General features: G+C 40.6%; 1 protein-coding gene and 1 long non-coding RNA gene across 2 annotated transcripts; one reads left to right on the forward strand and one right to left on the reverse strand.

Moving 5' to 3' along the window:
- Positions 1-5,718: 5,718 nt before the first annotated feature.
- LOC124280300 lies at positions 5,719-8,012 on the reverse strand. Its single transcript, XR_006899642.1, has 3 exons — positions 7,926-8,012; positions 6,605-6,745; positions 5,719-6,016 (listed from the first exon to the last, which is right to left on the reverse strand). It is a non-coding gene; the product is annotated as an uncharacterized LOC124280300 (long non-coding RNA).
- Positions 8,013-8,077: 65 nt separating this feature from the next.
- LOC124280299 lies at positions 8,078-20,823 on the forward strand. Its single transcript, XM_046716206.1, has 4 exons — positions 8,078-8,582; positions 16,495-16,611; positions 17,557-17,698; positions 18,307-20,823. The coding sequence occupies exons 1-4, from the start codon at positions 8,515-8,517 to the stop codon at positions 18,529-18,531; spliced, it is 552 nt and encodes a 183-aa protein (XP_046572162.1). The 5' UTR covers positions 8,078-8,514; the 3' UTR covers positions 18,532-20,823.
- The last annotated feature ends 1,077 nt before the right edge of the window (positions 20,824-21,900 follow it).

The raw sequence follows: 21,900 nt of genomic DNA on the forward strand, positions 1-21,900 counted from the left end.
CTGACAATCCAGTGATTGGCATAATGAGCAAGGTTCACACAGTCTGAGATACGTTGACACGCAACCATCCAGTGACCGAGCCTCACCAGTCGACCAGCAGGGACAACTTCTAACCAGGAATCTAGACGGGTTCCCTAGTTGTCTCTGGCGACAAGCAGCTGGCCAGGTGCTAGTCAGGATCCACTTGGGCCATGGGAACGTGGTGGTGAGAAAACCAGTTGGACATAATTCATTTTGTCTGGTTAATCAGAACCTCCTCATGTCTACTTTGGAATGTCACTCGGCATTATTTAGGCAAAATACAATACGGTACGTATTCATTATTCATCGCCTGTTAGCATTCTAAGCAAAACTTACTATGTATAACAGTGTATGAAATAAGTAGGGCTGTGCAATATTACCGGTAAACCTATGTATACCGGTACAGTATCTCGCGATACGGTTATCGCGATATGGTTCAGATTCTGCAATAGATTGGGTCATCTAGAGTTAGCTCCCTTTGAACTATCTGCCCTTGACTTCCATGGCAACACTATGTGCCACATATACTTTTGTTTTTGTTTGTTTCCTGTAATATTTTACAAGTGGAAGTATCTGTGTAAGTGGCTCAAAAAGAGCCAAATATTCTACCACGTTTTGTGGAAATGAATGGTTTGATATGTGACATTTTGGAGGAATTAAGTGGCCTCAAATGAACCAATTTTTTATTTGGACTTATTAGTAGAGCCTCTGGCTATGAGTGACGATTTCACAATTCACATCATTGTGTTATTTGTGTTTGTTCCATAATGGGACATATATTACCAATTAATCATAAAGGCCTAAGTCTTATAAATTTTGTAGCACTGTATAATGACATATTAGGCAAGGATCTTAGTGATTGGAGGTCACAGGAGATTTTAATCTCAAATAGTTCACCTAAATCATGTTCTTGTTTCATTTTGCAATAGTTCATGTTAACGCATGTGTATATGGGAGTTGAATCTGAATGAATCACTGACATAAGGTAACAATAATTACATACAGCATTGAAGTGCATTCTGTTGAAGCAAACAACACTGTCCATCGACATCATGTTATACTATTACCATTATGTTCTAAAAAAATTGTTGCAATACTTCAAATAAACATTCCACATTAAGGCTCTATATCATTTTATTTATCTGTAGACCATTGGCATACACCCATACACAGTGGGGACGGGGAGCCTCTGGTGTAACAGCAACTGAGAAGATGATGTCGCACACAGAGAACTATTGTGAATTTATGATGTATACACTTGGGCAGAAACCTTCCAGTCAATCTATCACAATATGTTTTGCAATATCTCTTAAGTTATTGCAATATATCGCAATATGAAAATCAGGGCAATATCCAGCCCTAGTTTCTGACTTATATCATACACTGCCAGTAACTCAGCATTCGTACACCTTGATCCCGTGATTATGTGTTGTGGATTGTTGGATCGACCAAGGGACGTAACTCTCCATAGTCTGGCTATAACGTTAATGTTGGTTTTATCGCCAGGTCATGTTGTTGATGCCTGGTGCACATCTGCCGCCGTTCTGGTTCACTGATTCTGTGCCAGTCGCATAGTGCACATAGTAAATAGAAGATTCAAGTGCAACGTTTACTGGTTTTCGAGGCCATGATCTTGTCTTGGTGTGGGTACACCTTGACAAATAGCATATTTCTGTTTTAAAATTGTGCAGAACAAATTGTTTCTATAAGAAGTCAGAAGGACTGGTTTCATGTTAATGTAATTCAGGCCTAAATATCACTGTGTGCCTTTACTACAAATACGTTTTCAATGGGTCATACTGAAACTAAATCTGTTCATAAATGACATTCTCGGCAGCGTAAATGATCGGCATCATTTTCATTACACATTTCACCGTCTGGTGTTAACAGCACTTACTCACTGTGATGAGTACCTAAAGTCACTACAAAAACACAAGATCGTCTCTTAGATCCTCATGTGGTATGAGCGATTGTGTGTGATCGATCAGACAAGGGGCTTAACTCTTCATAGCTCCGCTAATACACCAGTGTTTCCAGCCTGTGGAGACTTACATCATGTGCGTGATGTCCACCAGCGGCGTGAGAAGTAGCACATGTGTGTAAATGTGTATAAATTTCAAGTGGTCTACAAACAGTTGTGACAGAACAGGCCTCTCCTTGTGGAGAGGAGTGAGTGAGTATGGTTTTACGCCGCTATTTTAGCAATATTCCAGCAATATCACGGCGGGGGACACCAGAAATTGGGAAGATACTTTCGACAGTTGATCAATGTGGATGTATACATTTCAAACCGTGTCCCCAATAGATACCGTATCTATTTTAGAGAAGGTGTTTAAAGACGCATTAAACGACCGAACGTGTATTTTTAAACACATGCGTTGTAATAAAAACAGTACGAATTGATTACTCACGTAAAGTTTGCACATTAAATGTTAAAAAAGACCTTCTCAACATACGCACCAATCATGTCATGCTGCTTTAGGGTTTCCCGTCGGCAGATACTGTGCATGTTATGAAATTGGTTTTATTTACCGTTAACCTGTACCATGTGTTTAATACACGAGATAGCCAGGCTGGGGACATTTCTTACGACTGAACTCTTCGTCCAAACTGCGCTCTTCTCATAAGCCACAAGTTCAAGGTCATAAGTAGAACACGGTGGTGATAGTTGTGATGATAATCTGACAAAAATACAGTTTTGTTGTATATATACTCTCCCAAAAAAGAAACGCATATATGAATTTCAACTGTATTTTTATGTTTATTTATGAGTGAATGAAATATAGCAAAATTGCACACTGGGAATGCAGACCTATTCGTCTTTGGCACCAACTCGAGGAAAGTCAGTTTGAGTGTCACATGGAGACGTGTGGTGGCGCTGAAGTCAATACCTCGTGTGACCACCGTGGGCATCCAGAACTGCACGGCATCGCCTCGGCATCGAACGAATAAGTCTCAGAATCTCGTGTTGCCCAATCGCAGCCCACTCTGCCTGTAGTGCCTGTGCGAGTTGCTGAAGTGTCTGGGGCTGAGGGTTACGGCGTCGCACCCGTCTGTCCAGGTCATCCCACAGATGTTCGATCGGGTTTAAGTCCGGTGATCTTGAGGGCCAGGAGAGCACATTGATGTTGTGGTTCTGGAGGAAGTCTCTTGTGTGACGTGCTGTGTGGGGGCCTGGCATTGTCCTGTTGAAACAACTCCCTCTGGCGATCAATGATTGGAAGGAGGTGTGGGCGTAGGATTTCGTCACAGTACCGTTGAGCTGTCAGGTTGCCCTGGATCATCACCAAATCACTTCTCCTACGGCAGGTGATCGCTCCCCACATCATAACAGTGCCCCGGCCGAATCTGTCCACCTGGGGAACGCAAGCGTCGGTGAAACGTTCACGTCGACGTCTGTACACCCGCATTCTTCCATCGCGTCGTTCCAATAGAAATCGTGATTTATCACTGAACCAGATTCTACGCCAATTCGGTCGGTTCCAGGCCTGAACGTTGGTGCACCATTGAACTCGATGCCGACGATGTTGTTGTCGAAGCACAGGGCCAAAATAAGGTCTTCTGGCACGTAAACCAGCCTCTCTTAACCTGTTCCTGACGGTCTGAGTAGAAAGCCTCCTCAATCCGGGTATTTGTCGAGCGGTACTGGTCGCCGTAGCTGTTCGATGACGCAGGTGATGTACCCGGATGTAGTGATCCTGCGCCGCAGTGGTCGCTCGAGATCGCCCACTACGAGGGGCATCTGCTACCGAATTCTGCCGGCGATATCTCTCCCAGAGCCGTGAAATGGTGCTTTGGTGAACATTCATGCGTCGGGCAACTGCACGTTGAGACTGGCCAGCTTCAAGCAAACCAAAGGCGATATGATGGTTGGCTTCACTAAGACGTGGCATTTTGCGTTCGTCAACAATATTCCAAATACAGTGAATAATCGACAGACAGCGATCAACCTTTTATACCCATCATTGAGACTATCTGATCCCAAACTTTCACGTGCATTGCATATGAATTGTGTATTCTGTGACACTACACGCCGAAATTGAAATTCATGCTGTTAAATACGGGTATTTTACGGATGGTGCGTTTTGTTGTGATGTTTCAAAACATAAACACCATAGGACTCATAAACAGAGCAAAACCTTTTATAAAATGAATCACGTGTTAATTCATTGCTGCATGAAATTGCTATTTTCATGATGCGTTTCTTTTTGGGGAGAGTATATGTGCCATTACACAGGGCCTCGGTCCAAACAGTGATCTTCGCACTGCTTGGATATACAGACACGGAAATACAAAGGTACATAGCAATGTCAAGAGTTCACTTTAGATCTCTGGATATGATATCCAACAGCGACAAATCTAATGCGAGAAGACACGTGCAGAAATTCTGCAAGAATGGCCCAGTGATGGGCGAACGATCCATTACAGTGTAGGATGTGTCTAGACCGTCTTCATTGTCTGCCCCACTTCATTTTCATTTCATATATCATATTAATGCGTGTGCAAAACTATGTACATTATGTGAAAGATATGTTTTCGACTTTGCTTCACTTAAAATACGTACAACTTTACTTATAACATAATCAAGCTGTATAATCCTCCGAGTCCTTCAGGTACATCCGACTTTATTACCTCTGTCACATTTGTAACATTATTTTATGTTTTTACCATGTAAAATATTGCTTTGTACAGGCTTCAGTGGGAATCTTATGGTTTGTGTCTTAATAGCTGGACGTTACTTCTAAATGGAATACTCTTTTGTACATACACAGTTTGGGTAAAGTATGTTGCATATTTGTGTTTTCTGTCTGTGTTATTCTAACTGTACATTAGTTTTCACACAATTATGTGTGTGCTGCTTGTTATATATTACCTGTTGCTGTAGATGTTAACAACCTATGACAGCATACCATGTATATACATACCACTCTTCACCTAGCTGTGTACTCTACAATCTGACAACGGTGTGACAGTCTAAATTGCCAACCGTTATAAGTACTTATTCACTATAATAACTGCCAACATACATGTCATTATATTGCAGGTAACATGCCAACATACATGTCATTATATTGCAGGTAACATGCCAACATACATGTCATTATATTGCAGGTAAATGCCAACATACATGTCATTATATTTATTGCAGGTAACATGCCAACATACATGTCTACATACATGTCATTATATTGCAGGTAACATGCCAACATACATGTCATTATATTGCAGGTAACATGCCAACATACATGTCATTATATTGCAGGTAACATGCCAACATACATGTCATTATATTGCAGGTAACATGCCAACATACATGTCATTATATTGCAGGTAACATGTCAACATACATGTCATTATATTGCAGGTAACATGCCAACATACATGTCATTATATTGCAGGTAACATGCCAACATACATGTCATTATATTGCAGGTAACATGCCAACATACATGTCATTATATTGCAGGTAACATGCCAACATACATGTCATTATATTGCAGGTAACATGTCAACATACATGTCATTATATTGCAGGTAACATGCCAACATACATGTCATTATATTGCAGGTAACATGCCAACATACATATTGCAGGTAACCATCATTACATACATGTCATTATATTGCAGGTAACATACATGTCATTATATTGCAGGTAACATGTCAACATACATGTCATTATATTGCAGGTAACATGCCATCATACATGTCATTATATTCATTTTGCAGGTAAATTGTCCAATGATCTTCCTCATTACTATGAAGTATGGCCTCGTACATGAGGTCATAACCATCTGACAGCGTTCTGTGGAAAGGCTGTCATGACAACATGGGCCCCCGACATTCTTCTGTAAAAATATTTTGGCATAGCGATTGGAAGAGCACAAGCCAAACTCTTCACAGGGCTGTATAACACAGTGTGTCGGAATATCAGTTAGATGGTAACTACCTGTGCTCCTGACAGGGATGAAGTGGGTCTGGCACACGATCATCTCTGTTTGAAGAATAAACACCTCGTGAGAAATGCAAACATATTGAGTGGAATACACACACCCTGATAGCTTGTCAAACCTTTGGGTCAACATGTCAAGTAATCTTAAAACTTGTTTTTCAAACGTCTAAATATCTAATATTGTATTTTTCTTGTCAACCGGAAGACTTGAAAACAATGAGTTAAATAGAGTCATTTATAAGAGTGAAATGTCAAGGCCACGAAACACTGGAGCCAGGCAGGGGCGAACAAGTCCTATCGATTCTGTAATTTCCATAATGAACGAAACAATTCATATGAATAAGGAGAGCCTGTAATAGTCATTCTCCACAAATATTTTCTTTAGTTTTATCATTATTTCTCATTTTTTATCTATCAAAACAATAACACAACAGACAATTGATTTTATAACCTCAACTGACTACACCATTCTCTAAAGTCCAGATGGATTTGATCTTCTCGGACAGCTTTTTCAAAAGTGGCTGCTTTGTCGCCATTCCAGCGGTCATTTGTGAAGGCAGGATGTGTCCAGGTTTACCTGTGACAGTTTCCTCTGGACACACCTGTTGGCGCGAGAAGGATCTAGCTTACCTGGAAGACTCAGGTGAGTATCTGCCAGACCGCACCCTCCCAGCGTAGATCTAGGTGAAGGCGGATCTCCACAGAGGATGTACTGGCTTACAGACTCGAGACACACATTCGCCTTTCTTGTGTGGTGATCGGCGTAACGGGCTTCCAACAACAACATTCACCCATGTACTAAATTTCTTTCAATTGTGATTTCCATTCTGATTATATTTCTCATTAATATACTTCTTAAAGGATGCCGGTGTAATTGAGTGAGTGTTGATTTACTGCACATTCAGCAACATACTAGTTCTATTACGATGGGGGATGAAACATATAACTTTATGGATGACAACTTCTTGTTTATTGCGTTAAGCGACGTTTCGATGAAGATTCTTACATCGTTATCAAGCTAAAAAGTAACAACCTACATCGAAACGTCGCTTAACGGAATAAACAAGAAGTTGTCATCCATAAAGTTGTATGTTTCATTTTTGACTCACCAATTTCTACAATGCCGATCAAACAACTTATTGGTAATAACTAGTTAGGCTTAAACATACCAGGATAACCCGCCAGGAAATCAAAGGGACATTTGTAACTGTGACATATTTCTTAGTGATATTTAACTGTAAGTTTCTATCTACATTTCTGTTTTGGTACTACTGATTATGAATATGATCAATACATATGACAAACGAAGATCCAGTAGTTACCATTACAAAACAAAAGTGAAACCCAAAAAGTCCCTCTCAAAATAATGACATTTTTAATTTGTAGAATCGTAGTGCATTACTGTTTTACGGTGAAGATATACATTGCTTCATATAATCACTTGTCTATTGACTTATACCATCACCATTTGAATGTTCGTGTCCATTCCTATACCAAATGTCACAACATGAAACTCAGAAAGGAAAAGATCCGTACATGACATTTTCGGGATTTGAGAGAGGAGAAGTCAATATTTGTTCACTGATTCAAGACGAATATATTCTGTTCCCATAATACAATTTCCAAGACCTCCAGCAGATAATCATTGTGGTGTCTAAAACTAAGTTCTATCATGTGATGTCTTTTAACATCGTGTAACCTGTGTATAAACAGGGTTTTCTCATATCGGTTCCATCTCAATGAATTACCATTAAATCGTAATGATGTCAGGTGTTCGCGAACAGGTACACACATTACACTGCACTTCAGAATCATAACAGGTCATAACTGGATGTATATTTAATTATCTTAGTAGGGTCTATATATTGCTTTTCTCTCCGAGGTGACGATTAAAACTAAATAAAAATATCAAGCGAAACCGTACAGCCGAGCTTCAGAGGTGAATATATACCACGCTGTATGCCTATTGTTGACGAAATCCCGGCGATAATCCACAACGCAGATCATGATGGCGGTATCGCATGCCAAGTGCCTATATACTCCACACACACGCCGGATAAACCAGCCTCGGACTCGCCAGCATATCGATCACTTCACAATCCCGTCGCCTTCCAGCTGGTCCGGTCGCCTGCCATCACCGCTGACCAGGAAACAGTGTCTGCCAGTTCATACAACACACCTGGCTTGTCACACAGTAACACGGAGGGCAGCTTATAGGGAGTGATTCCACCATGGGATTGTTGTTAGCAAGCACAACCTACGTTCCGCTACGGTCTATTGATTACCATGATGTGTGGTGTATGCAAGTCAGGTATTGACAACACTGATTAAAGGTGTGTTCCTCTTACATGCAGTATGACGTCACTGCCTTGTTATTCACATGAGGCTGGAGTAACGGAGACATAGGGTGTTCCGACTGGGCTGTTTCAGAAGTGTTTCATCGAGATTGTTGTCAAGAAGCGGGTCCTTGTATATTCCCAGGCAGATAGTCTGCCGTGAAGTACTTCCAAAACACCTGGTGGCTACAATGATCAACTCTCATGGGGGGATGCGTAGCTAGATCCTCCTTCACCGTCACCGACAAAACCGCGGCAGCGCAGGAAATCAGGTAAACAATAACACTATGTTGTTTACCGTCATGTTGTTGTGTGTCCTTAATGATTAACTTACAAATTATCACCTCGATATGCCAGTCCTTGTTCATTATAACACCGTCTGTCTGTTCTTTTCGTCTGTGTGACATCCTCCGCTTTCTGCCTATCACAATGTCCATGTTTTCATTGGACTCCCTGATCCTTCATTTTAGATGTTTACACATAGTACTATCTGGACACAAAACACTATTAATCACGTGAAGAAACACCTCAACTCTCTCTCTCTCTCTCTCTCTCTCTCTCTCTCTCTCTCTCTCTCTCTCTCTCTCTCTCTCTCTCTCTCTCTCTCTCTCTCCGTTGTTTGGCATTTATATTTAAACCATTTTTTAGCCGAAGTACCATATCAGTAAGTTTTATCCCCCAGTGGATAAAATACACCGGATTAACTGCTGGCTATATATACCTCGTGTCATGTGACAAGTGTCTGTATAAGCCAGGGGTTGGGATTATGTCAAGTCCAATCCGGCCGAGATATCGGTCAAAATGTGTCAAATCCGTATTGCTTACTTCTGACTGGGAGTAGCATAAATAGACTCTATTGTTGGCAGAACATAGAAATCCAATCTCAACCAGCAGATTGCAGGTAACAGGCTTCTAACTAGTCCGTGCACGTGTTCCGATCAATATATACAGGGAGTGACGGAAGCTGTATCACAGCTGTGCATCTGTTGTTGATCACCTGGGCGTGGAGCCATTACAGCTCTCATCCACGACGACAGCAACGCATATCTACTTCGTCATGATTCCAGTTCAGTATACCTGGAGAGGGCAGGTATATTGGCAGTTACTCTGTCCACGTAATTAGATCCGCCACCCAAGGTCGTTAATAGCGTGTGTTGTTAACTGGTTGACTGACACGATTGTTGCTTAGACAAGGTGAAATATTACTTATCGATACGGGTATTATGAAGGCCGATTTCCCAAGAGAAAGGGGTAAGAGTTGAGTTAAACAGTGATTCAACAGTGGTGTAACTGTGGTGAAACTGTGGTGAAACCATGAACCTTAGGCTGGAGTCATGAACGGGACAGCAACTGTTACTTGCAGTGTTGGCATCCAGTTGTTAACACTGTTCACTACCATCATGAAGTCCTCATTTGACCCCCATTTGACCCCCAGCCATCCCCAATTGATCATATACCCTATGTACCAATAGCCATCCTCATTTGACTATACGCCTAATGTTCTCTGTACCCCTGGTCGTCCTCAGGTAATACATAAAACGCTGGTAATTATCCTTATACTCCCTTGGCTAACCATAATCTTAATGACAATAAATAAACTGAGAAGAAAGACACAGGTGAGAAGTCAGTAATGACGACCTAACCTTCCATTAACACAGAAATCTCAGCTAAAATCAGAGTCCATAGTACGATTCAGACTATATCAACAACACCTACTTATGAAAGCTATCAGATTGTGATGACACCAGGTGTCCGCAGAAGGGTGACCAAAGCCTGTCCCACCCGTGCCCTTTACAAACACATGCAAAGGCTAGTCAACTGTTTACATCAATAATATCAATATAAGGCAGTACATCAGACATTTCATTTTTGGAAGTGTCCTCCAACTATTGGAAAGATTTGCCTCTGCCTTAAGTCTTGTGTCCCTGATCAAGGAGGAACATTTGACCAAGTAAAGTACGACTCCTGTGGAGAGTGTTTTGTCACCCTGAACCTTTATAAATGGATGGAACAGTTGAGACGGGAGATTGCTCCCTTTTAGCTCATGTGAGGTAAATCACTGAAGGGAATTGGCTGTTTGACGATTATCGAGCGGTACCAGATCATCGATACACCTGAATCTGAAGTTTAACCTGGCCATATTCCTAACTATTGATTTCGCAGAAATTCTGCCTCGTGTACATAAATAAAGGGTAGGTCCCACTTGGTGCCCACGGGGATGAAATGCGCAAACCATAGCAGAAAAGATTTCACACTTAACCAGTAACACCCACTGGTTTGAAAGACAAAGTCGGTTTACACTTCTACAACTGTACGCGTGCAATCGTTGCTTTGAATCCACAAAGCCTTGTTACAGTAACTTACCATTAGGGTGTGCCTTTATTGTTTGTTGTTGCTAATACTCAGATCATATAATATACCTTCCCACACAGCTGAACAGCAGCTTGTTCTATACCCAGATTAATAATACCCTGAACCAAGCCACGCATGACAACCCACATTGTCATCGGCTGTACAGTGGGCACTGGGAGAAGGGTTGAACACCAACTTCTTGTACGTGTCATTCTAACCAGTAAACGCTGAAAAACACACACGGTTCTCTTGAAGTAAGCAGCAACATTTGATTAACTTTATCTCCACGAACCATAACACTTGCCACAGTTCCTGTATATACATGTATGTGTCGGGAATACCCGTCTGTTTGTATAAATGAGTTAAAATTATCAAAGCGTTTTTCTGATCAATTATCTTTCGCCGATGGCTATGTTATTATGGTAAACGGTACCGGTTGCTGTAGCTGGGTTTGACGTACAAGCAGTAATCATGTGTTGTGTTGATGAAACACTTCAGTCTGACAAAGAGATAATCAGATTTTCGTTTTGACGGCGATACTATTTCCATGATGCAAAGGACACACCTATGTTGGCGCTGACAACGCTGTCATTATCATTTCTACATCAGCTGGTCACCGTTAGATTACCCAACATGTACTTCGGAAGGGGATAATTACAAACTATTTTGAAAGATTATCTACATATTTTAAGCCAGAAGTTATGGTAAATCTGTCTTTTTTCACCTTTATTTGTCTCTTTTCACCTTTATATGTCCATCCTTATAGACAATCGAAAGAAATACATGACAAAGAATTATGTAATTCGACCTTCGGTCCAACAATACATACGCCTTATGGCGGTCACAAATAGTCAAGATTCAACATCTGTTATGTTATTATTCAGATACAGCTTCATAGACCAGTAATGTATTGACATGATACTTGTGATAACAAAGATTATTACGAACTCCCACCGATTTTAGTTCGGTATAACAGTAAATAGCTAAAAGTGGCCGCGGCAAAACAGTTGGTTGTAAGCGTGTTCGGTATGAAGGTATTTGTGAAATGGTCCTGCATTGTAGGCACATCATGTGTATTCTGCCTTTCATCGAACAAAGTGGTACAAAGTGGTGTTCAACTAATGATGAAAACAGATGTACCAGAAGAACTGATGCATTTCAGAACTTTTGACGCACCTTCTTTCACTAACTGAATGATCAGTTATTGTCTACAAAGGAAAGAAAACGGCAAGAAAAATCAAGATTATTGATTCTTGTGTAAATTATGTACTCTGTGCCCAGTTATGCATCGTCAAAAAGTGATTTATTTTCTGAAAACTGAAAATCAGTTGTTTTCTACAACACATCTCACAAATGACACAATGAAATAATGAGTATTGATCACAAGAAGCGGGCTTTTTGTTTCATCCGTTAGACACTGCTCAATGATTTTCAGTGATTAGTTCATATATGTTTCACTGCTGTTTTCCTAATTGTTTGATCGGCATTGTTGAAGTTGGTGAGTCATGGATAACAACTTCTTCCATACATAGAGCGACATTTCGGTGTAGATTCTTGAACAGTTTACAAACTAAAAGTTAAAACATTTACACCGAAACGTCGCTCTATGCACTAAACAAGAAGTTATCCATGAAGTAGTATACTTTATTATCGCTATTTACCATTTACACACTATGGAATCTGTTTGGGCAGGTGGTATAGAAAGGTAATTTTCTGGTGTTGAGGATCGACATTCAGATCCTATTTCTGATTTAACGACGACCTAGACAATAAGTCGCTTAGTTAAATACTCACAATATTCATATCATTGGCTCTGAATAACCCAGTGTTACATGACCAATAGACACACCTTATAATTGCAGCGTAAGGGAGATAAAATGTATAACGAGCTGTATAAAAATTAAAGTTTGGAATAATGTGAATTTAACCACTCACTATTCTTCTTCCAAATTTAATAGTCGACACAGTCGTTAACGAGGTTAGTGGATTGTGTTAAATATCATTAATGCAAGGTTCTCATTTTAAAGTCCGTAGTCTGTATCATTATGATGATAACATGGATACATAGAATGTTTGCTACATCGATCACTTCCCAAGTAGACACTGCCCCCACAACAGATGCTGGTTCTTATTGAACACACTGTGACATCTGTTGATAACTAGACAAGCCAATATGCTGTCATGGTAAAACGTGGTTTGTACTCATACATTTATGTTAATAAAATACCTATGTTGTTGGTTAATAAAACTAAATGTCCTCTTCTGCCTTTACTGACACAGCTGGTTCAGCCATTAAGGTTGCCGCGGCTGTATTTGTAAAGTTGCCTGTCATCATTTCGGGATCCTGTGTTCGCTGGTTCGAGTCCTTGGTTCGAGTCCCTGGTTTGCCCTGGTCATTACTTTCTTAGCACTAGATATACATGTAGTTCTTAGCAACGTTCCCGAGGTAGCGTTTCCACCACGCTGTGTAAAACATCAATCCCAGAGACTACAGATTATCTATCTTGCAAGGGAGTAAAAGTCAAAACTGTGGTAATACATGTGGATGGAAGAATAATTGAAAACCCGTGGGGGGGCGTTTGTTTGAGGAAATGGTAAGCATGTGCCTTCCAACCGACAACACCGACCGATACGTAAGCAAGCCAAACGCTTGCTGTGATGACCTGCTTCACTTCCGGCATTGTCGCACCTGACGTTGTTAGAACAAGGTTAGAATCTACCCACTTACTCAGTCACAATAATTATACACAACACTTTGGGGATTGTTATTGTTCTAAGGCAGGTGACATAAATATTTATATTGTGTTTCCCATTAGCGTTAAATAATAAGGTAATCCCTGGCCGTGGTGTAATACTTTGGTGGTCAGTCATGGTGACTAATACAATGGTTTCCGCATATGGTACCCTGCGTGAATAGCATTCTGTGTATCCTGGGCGCAATATGGCTGGTATGCTGCTAAAGGTGCTTCAGACACAAAACTCAATCGCTCCATAAACGATATTGTCTCCATCCGAATTCCGTCAACTTCCTCAACAAGATGACGATACAACGATTCGCATGGACCTCTCCCCCATACAAAGATTCTGTTGACAATATGAGGCCTCAGATGTGTTTAACCTGACCAATATCAGGTCCGAAAACAACTACACCTAACTAATAATATCTTTCAATATACATAATGTGTTTTATTACTACATTACGAATATAATCAATTGCGTGTTTTGACAATACAACCTTTGTGCTTTCAGAATCCAGGTTTGTTTTTTGTCAATATTGTTACATATCTGAGTCAGAGGCCAAGTCTGTCTTGTGTCTCTTTCATCCACTGCAACGTAAACACCGTGTAATATCCGCGGAAGTAGCAAGGCACGCATCTCATGTCATTGTCATGCCAACGATAATCTGTACCAACTATACCTGTATACAGATAGGTCAGAGGAACATCAGGTACACTATTCTTACAGTTCCTAGTTATAGAGATGGGAAAAGTTAGAAAATATTTAGACAAATATTACAACTGGTATAAAAACTAGCAATTTGGTATGACATAATTGTAGTGTTTGAAAAAACAACATATATGGATATCGTGTGAGAAGTACTGATTCCACAGAGACATTTCAGTAGCAATACGTCCTATTTTTAGAAGAATTACCATTAGCATATAAGGAATACGATGTCGAGACTAACATTACAGTGTCTGTCGTCACATAACTTCTGTTTATACCCTAGGTACAACATTGACGAGAGTCTAACATTCATTTCCTTTGTTTGTAAGTACATACGTTGCGTCTTGTCACACTGATGACGCAAACTAACACTATCTATCTACAAACCAACACTATCTATCTACAAACTAACACTATCTATCTACAAACTAACACTATCTATCTACAAACTAACACTATCTATCTACAAACTAACACTATCTATCTACAAACTAACACTATCTATCTACAAACTAACACTATCTATCTACAAACTAACACTATCTATCTACAAACTAACACTATCTATCTACAAACTAACACTATCTATCTACAAACTAACACTATCTATCTACTACCTACCTATCTATCTACAAACTAACACTATCTATCTACAAACTAACACTATCTATCTACAAACTAACACTATCTATCTACAAAACGTAGATGCTGATGTTGTATCGACATTGTTACGACATTTTATAAAATTCTGTCACACTGAAAACAAAATCTTTTGATAGTATCACAGCGAGTGCAAGCTTTGCTTGCAATTTAGTCCGATTCTCAGAGGGTAGGACGGAATCCCAACCGGAAACAATCCCATAGGACTAAATCCCACAGAACAAAAGGTCTGCACACTGCGGAAAAAGTCCCAACAGTGTAAAAAATGACAAACACTTTATTTTTAAATAGATAAAAAATAGTTTCTTCATAAATAAGCATTATTGACATGATTCAACTTATAATAACTCTCATTCAACTCATTCTATTTACACAGTGACCCAGATTGCTGAAACATCGAAGTGACTTTTTAAATGTTACAACAGTTATTTCCCTGCATTGACGATATTAATAGATTTATTGATTGACGTATGTTGAAAACATCTCTTTTACTCATAATGGGCAGATGTGACAAGGTGATAGGTACACACAATACAATCAGGACCGCTAGTTTGGACCGATATTGTAACAGACGTAATTAAGCCACAGTTTGGTGTTCTAGATTCCATTGTATTGAAAACTCAATACAATACAGACTGACAACACCTGGGTTGTCAATCACATCATATCGGTATATGGCAATTACTGGGGATGTATTATAACTTGTCCTAGATGGTCAGATAGGGGGACACTTGTGTAAATGTTAGTCCATGGTCATATAGGGCCTTTGCCAATAGATTGTTGACGGATGCCATCTGGTCAGTTTTCTGTCCACACAATCTATTTGTCCACCGTCACAAAGATTACCCGCTTATCTGACCTCTTGATCTTCTCTGACCTTCAGATAACCTTCGCGACAGGTGGACAATGGTCAAGGAACAAACATATACACATGCATAGCTTAGCTCCGCTCAGAAAACGGGAGTTGTGACAGTTGAATATACTGTTCTTTGTCTCCTCATTGACCATGTGTTCTCTATACATGTGGCTTACAAGTTTGAGTTAGCACGACTGCACGCCAATAAATGTAACAAAATCCTTTCATAAACAAGTGTTTTGGTCAGGAAAATGAATTAAACAAACACAATATCCTTCGATAAAGTGGCCTTTATCTCCAGTATTTGTCTATACGTGTGGTATACCATGTCTTCACACCAAGTGTCATCACTGATTTTCAATGGTCCCTTCATTTCCATCGCCTTTCAGTATTTTACGCCCACTGAATCTATTGTTGGTGTATAATCGGTGTTGGTTTTCTCCTCGCGTTGATGGTTTATAGCAAATTCCCGTCTGTAATATGTTAGGAGGCCATATGAAACATATGTAGTTGAGATTACACTTTCTAGAGTGCAGATTCAAGTATTTGAGGGGATTGAGTCCCATTCGGGAATTTGACTCACACTTTCAGAGACAGGCACCTAATTATAAAAACAAAAACGACAGCGATGTAACCCATTCGGTCTACATTCTCTTAACTGTCATATTATCACTTTCATAGGTAAGTGACCCACCTGGAACAATTGGTGCATTCACATATACATGTGTCTCCATCAACTGCGTTGTCACTGTTGATACAATCTACTCCACAGAATCGTGTTTTATACATTAATTTATTTACCCCTACCGTTAACTGGTGGTTGTTAAAAATATACAGCAAAGCCATATAGCAATGTTTGTTCCTTTCAGGACGTACCCAGTCCTGTTCAGCATGGAGGACGCCGAGGACGTGATGAGAGAGGCGTCCCCAGGGACGTACCTGTTGTACAAGGACTTCCAGTCCGACCGCATATACCTGTCGGTCAGGTGAGTCGTAATTATACGTGGCTGTGTCCTACAGTTTCACTGCCATGTGCATGGAGTTCTTTCTACAATTACTGCAGTCATGAGTGTGTGTGAGATCTATGTTCATGTATCAGCTTCAACTGGCCATGCAAGGTTGTGTCCTTTGGGCGTGACAGAACCCTATGACGGTGGGTTCGAATCCCAAATTCGTCCTTATTGTAAGTTTGTCAGCACAAAACATTTATTAGAGGATTCACCAAAGTTTTAAGCGGCCTACACTTGAATATCATTCCTTCCACATCGAGCTGACAAGCCGTGGACGAACTGAAATATTGTTTGAAGCTAGATGTGTCCATCTCTCTCAACTGTCCCGCCTTATGTGAGCAGGCCTTACCTACAGCATTCATGCTGGGAACACCCACTTCATAATCTCTCACAGCGTATAACAATGGGCGTCACGAAAGTGCACCACAAAGACTGTATGTTGTTAGTGCCTGAGGTGCACCAACCGCATTGCCGTTATCCCTGTCTAACCGGTGCAGCTTTTGTCTTTGTACAGTTAGCCCCTTGCCAAGATCCACGTCAGAACTGTAATTACCTACTGATGTAGTAAGATGCGACAAAAGGTGATTGGGTGGCCACACTGGCTGACTCGGTAGATGCATGTCATCGTGTCCCATTTCTGTACACATGTGTTCATGGTGTCAACCAGTTGAAATTCTGGTCTGGAGACGATTATATGAGTTCGTCAGCTTTATGGCAGGGGTGGTTCGCCTTTCAGAAACAAACAAAATAAGCTAGTAGGTGAGAACCAGGGTACATCTGTACATGTATATAATTGAGTCCTGTCGCCGTCGTTCGGAAAGTTCGCGAAATATTTTTCAAAGCAGGACAAAGCCCACACCCCAATCCGTCCATGTCCACTGCCCTCACTCACTCACTCACTCACTCACTCATGTATTGCAGGCGGCACAATCAGGTGGTGCATCACCGCATCCTTGAGATAGAGCGCCTCTTCTACTTGGGACGGCAGCCCTACCCCTACCTCGACTCCATCATCTTCTACCACATGAAGCACAAGTTGAAGGGGGTCAAGCTGAAGAAACAGGTGAGGTAACAGAGCTGTAGGGGGTACAGCTGAGACGACATCATATGGGTGTGCTCCCTCACCCCCAGCCAGAACCATAGACACCTTCACTTTGCACTTGCCTATTAAAATGTCAAATTATACACTGTGCAGCTTTCAAATAAAAAGGGGCAAAACTTTCATAGCTCAAGAGTAAACATTGGGTTCTGCAGATCTCTTGGTTTGTTCAATCTTTAAAGATGTATATTAAACCTTTTTCGTATTGCGGGACCATTACGAGAACAGGCATTTTCCCGTAAAATGATCGTTTATTGAAGACGTTACTCTTCACAACTGAATGCAGGACATGAATATGTGTACGTTCAACATTTACCAATACATTGCTTATTGATCGTTCAAAGGGGAAGAGGATGAATTTTCACTCTTGTCATATACCAGGACGACTGCAATTAGCGCGATTATCGATTGTATACCGAGTTTTGTGTACTTTGATAGCTTTTGACTGATGATATGCTTGGGCTGTTTTCCTCTTACACTTTATTGCATATAATATTACTCACAAATTGGTATGAACATTTTTTCCACTACAATTCAATACAACATCTGACCACTGGTGCTCTCTGTTTCAGGCGTATCTCAGTGCACGTGTTGTCAAAGCATTTACTACCAAGGTCATGTCCAACAACGGCCAAATGTTGGATTATAGAGACAATTCCAACAACAATAACATTAATCCTGGTTTCCATGGCAACAACGGAAATTACATCCATTCCATGCAAAGAATGAATGGACGAATTTGGAAGTGTGGTTCAATGGATTCGTTGATGACGTCATCCTCGGGCGCCTCATGGTGACAGTAGGTTGCTGTGGCAACTGAAACTTTCGAGAATTTCGCATGAGGCAGCTTTCAGAAATGATCTTGACGTTCAGGAATATCAAAACTGATTGTGGAAGTGACAGTTGCAAGACGGACACATTCTGCGTGACTCTTTTTTCATATATTTCATCATAATGGAAGATGGTGAAACTACATATCTGCCTTCCGGATTCAAGCCCCGGAGTGGCACATGTTATGTTATTGTGTGTCCGCTCTCCCCGTGGAGCAAGCAAACTATTCCTAGTTGTAACATGTACCCTAATGACGGTGATATGATAGATAGCGTTATATCCGGACTGATGACGTGAGACAGGTTCTCACAATGAGAAGAGTCCTGCCATCACAGCATGTGTCTGATGCGTCTACAATGTCCTGACGGGTTCAGTGACGACACGTGTGTGGCTACCACGACAGCAACATCGACGGGGTTACATCAAATGGTTTTGTCGTCGTGTATGATGCGACAATACAGGGCCAGTGCCTACAGAGAACGTCATGGACATTATTCCACCAGAACTACGTTGCCGGTACGCCTGTATAAGTGACGCTTCCAAAATAACAAGTACCTTCCATTACAACTCTTTGTGCAGAGTTGAATCCTTCGGCACATGAGACCCAGGCAATGTATCTAGGTTTCTAGGATTCCAGGATACACCCATGCTCGTGTGTTTCTGCATCACTTAGAGATGTTCTCACATCGACCTTCCATAAATGAAATACATTTCACAGCGATGTTAAACTAACTCCACTCGCTGCGTGTCAATTATCCAAACATCCAACACGTCATAATGATGTATGTATTATATATATGTATAGATATGGCATTGTACCGTTACTCATCACGTTCAGCGTTAGATGATGTAAGTCCGACTATGATGTATGCTTTGCCTTCATGCCTGTGATATAACGATGCTTGCCTTGAATTCAAACAAGTGCACAAATGTCTTTAAATGTGCAAATTTATTTTTAGATGTTGAATGTAAATAATTTATCTATAGCTAAACCGTCTTTATCCGGAAGCTTTTTGGCAAAACATAACGCCCAGACAGACTAAGATTGTCACAGTAAGTCACCATTGCAGCTCACTAACCGTGGAGCGGGAGCCTAGAACGTAGTGCGTCAACTTGACTGCAAGGTTTGATTTCAATTCATCGTGTTTTTCCTAAGTATTACTGGAATAGTGTCAAAAGTGGCGTTATATTTTACTTACTAACTCGCTTTTTGCGGCTGGGATACCAGAGCCTTATCTATTCAAGGGTCTTCACGTCACTGTCGTGTTAGGATCTGAGTATGCTTAGCAAGCGTTTCCCCCGTAGAGACCATTGGTCTTCGTGAAACCATGCCTAAACAACAACACAAGAAATGTTATATACAACACGACCTTTCAAAACATCTCGAAACTGAATTCTGAACATCACAAGTATAGTAAATATTCACCCAGAATGAGAGATTTCCGAATGTCTCAAGTCCCGATGAACACAGTATTCGTAAACATTATCATTCTTACAATTATTTATAAAAAGTCAACTACGTGTCAGGTTATTATATTTCTTTTTTATTTTCTTATCTTTCTTATTCTAATATATATAGCACTGACCGGATCAGTTACCCTGATCAGTCCACTGCCAAAATGCCTTGGATAGCCCGACGCCAAAATGACAGTTTATATTGATATAGAAGTGTTATTTGTCCTCTAAGGCAATCATGCACAGAGATCCCACTGATCCCAGAAACGACTTTCAGTGGCACTTGTAACGGTTCCAAAAGCCAGAGTGACTGCACTGTTGTCTTTACTAAGAGTTCCACCATACTGTCTGTTTTCGTATCTCACTTTACACCACAGTCGGGATCGCCATCATGATTGACAAACATTAATGTTGGAGCGTCCGTATACCAATCAGACAGGAAGTATACTACAATCAGACAGGAAGTATACTACAATCAGACAGGAAGTATACTACAATCACCCAATCACTGACCTGTTGATATGGACATGGTGGCTCTTCACGATATGGTGATGCCAACTTAGTGTTTTCCTCAAAGCATATAATCGAAGAAATTAGTATAATTTGCTTCGCCCCAAGAAAACGGAGCGTGGGAGAATGAGCAGAAAGTGTTCACTAAAATACTAATCACTGATGCTCTTGGAAACGGAATTGAGGTATATTTACGATTTCGTGTCAAGTTATATGAAGACTAGTTCGCCGCTGGGTGTAGTTACCTGTACATATGAAGTGATTTATACATGAATAAAACTTACATGAGCTGAGATAAATGTTTGTGTTGACTTATTACACACGATCGGAGTTCATGATATAAAGTTCACAAAGTAAACAATATGCAATTTTGATCTCCAATACAGGAATCGTCTTGCAAGAGAGCAGAATTAATTGGGCCCCATTCTTTCCCTATTTATGACACAGCAAATACCATCCCTATTATGTCAGCGACTACAAATTGTAGACAACAAGGTGTGGTATAAAGGTGTATTGTCAGGGAGGTTATGTTTCAAAAAAGAAAAGCCATGACAATACAGAACTGTCTAAATCAGTTCCGTACAGTTGCCCTATGCCATACTGTTCGTTCGTTCGTTTGTTCGTTCGTTCGTTCATTCATTAATGTGTGCTATTTTAAAGCTGGGCGTTGACCACGCGTTCCCTTCACAGTTACCTCCCATTGCACATGATTACCATGGACCATCCTGTCGTGACAATGGTACACCAACAACCCGTGTTCACCATAACGCCTTGTATAACATTACCTTTGTATTTAATCCCTTAACACAAGAACAATACATCATGTATGACCGCTTGAAAGCTTGCATGAACAACCCATTCATTACTGAAGCTGGAACATTAGCCTCCAGTGATATAACAAGTTGCCCCAAGCAATGCATACCACGACACCCAGCCTTCCATGTAACAACACGATACATCGGAACTGACACTGCACCGGTCAATACATTACGTCAGTGAGACGCTACAGGTGGGACAGTTTGACTTCCATAATACTGAAGTATTTTAAATCATGTTAACAACATTTTCAATGAAATAATAAAGGCGTGCCTGTTTAACATGCTATGCACCAAACCGATATAGATCCGTATATGGTGATGTCATGAAATATATATATGTGGTATTGTTTTAAACTGCACCTCTCGTTCAACGTTGGAGTGCAGACTTTGACATTTTATTAATAACGTACACACGGATTGCCATTCCCAAAAGTTTTCTTGAAGAAGTGACGTTTACTATGTTTGGAATGTAGGTGAGATGACGTTGAACGTCGTGTTCAAGATTATTGCATTTGTATTGCCACATGCATGTGTATGTAGATGTATATTGTG

Source organism: Haliotis rubra, unplaced genomic scaffold (assembly GCF_003918875.1).
Source record: "Haliotis rubra isolate DU_JTF1 unplaced genomic scaffold, ASM391887v1 Scf264, whole genome shotgun sequence".
Taxonomy (NCBI): Eukaryota; Metazoa; Mollusca; class Gastropoda; order Lepetellida; family Haliotidae; genus Haliotis; species Haliotis rubra.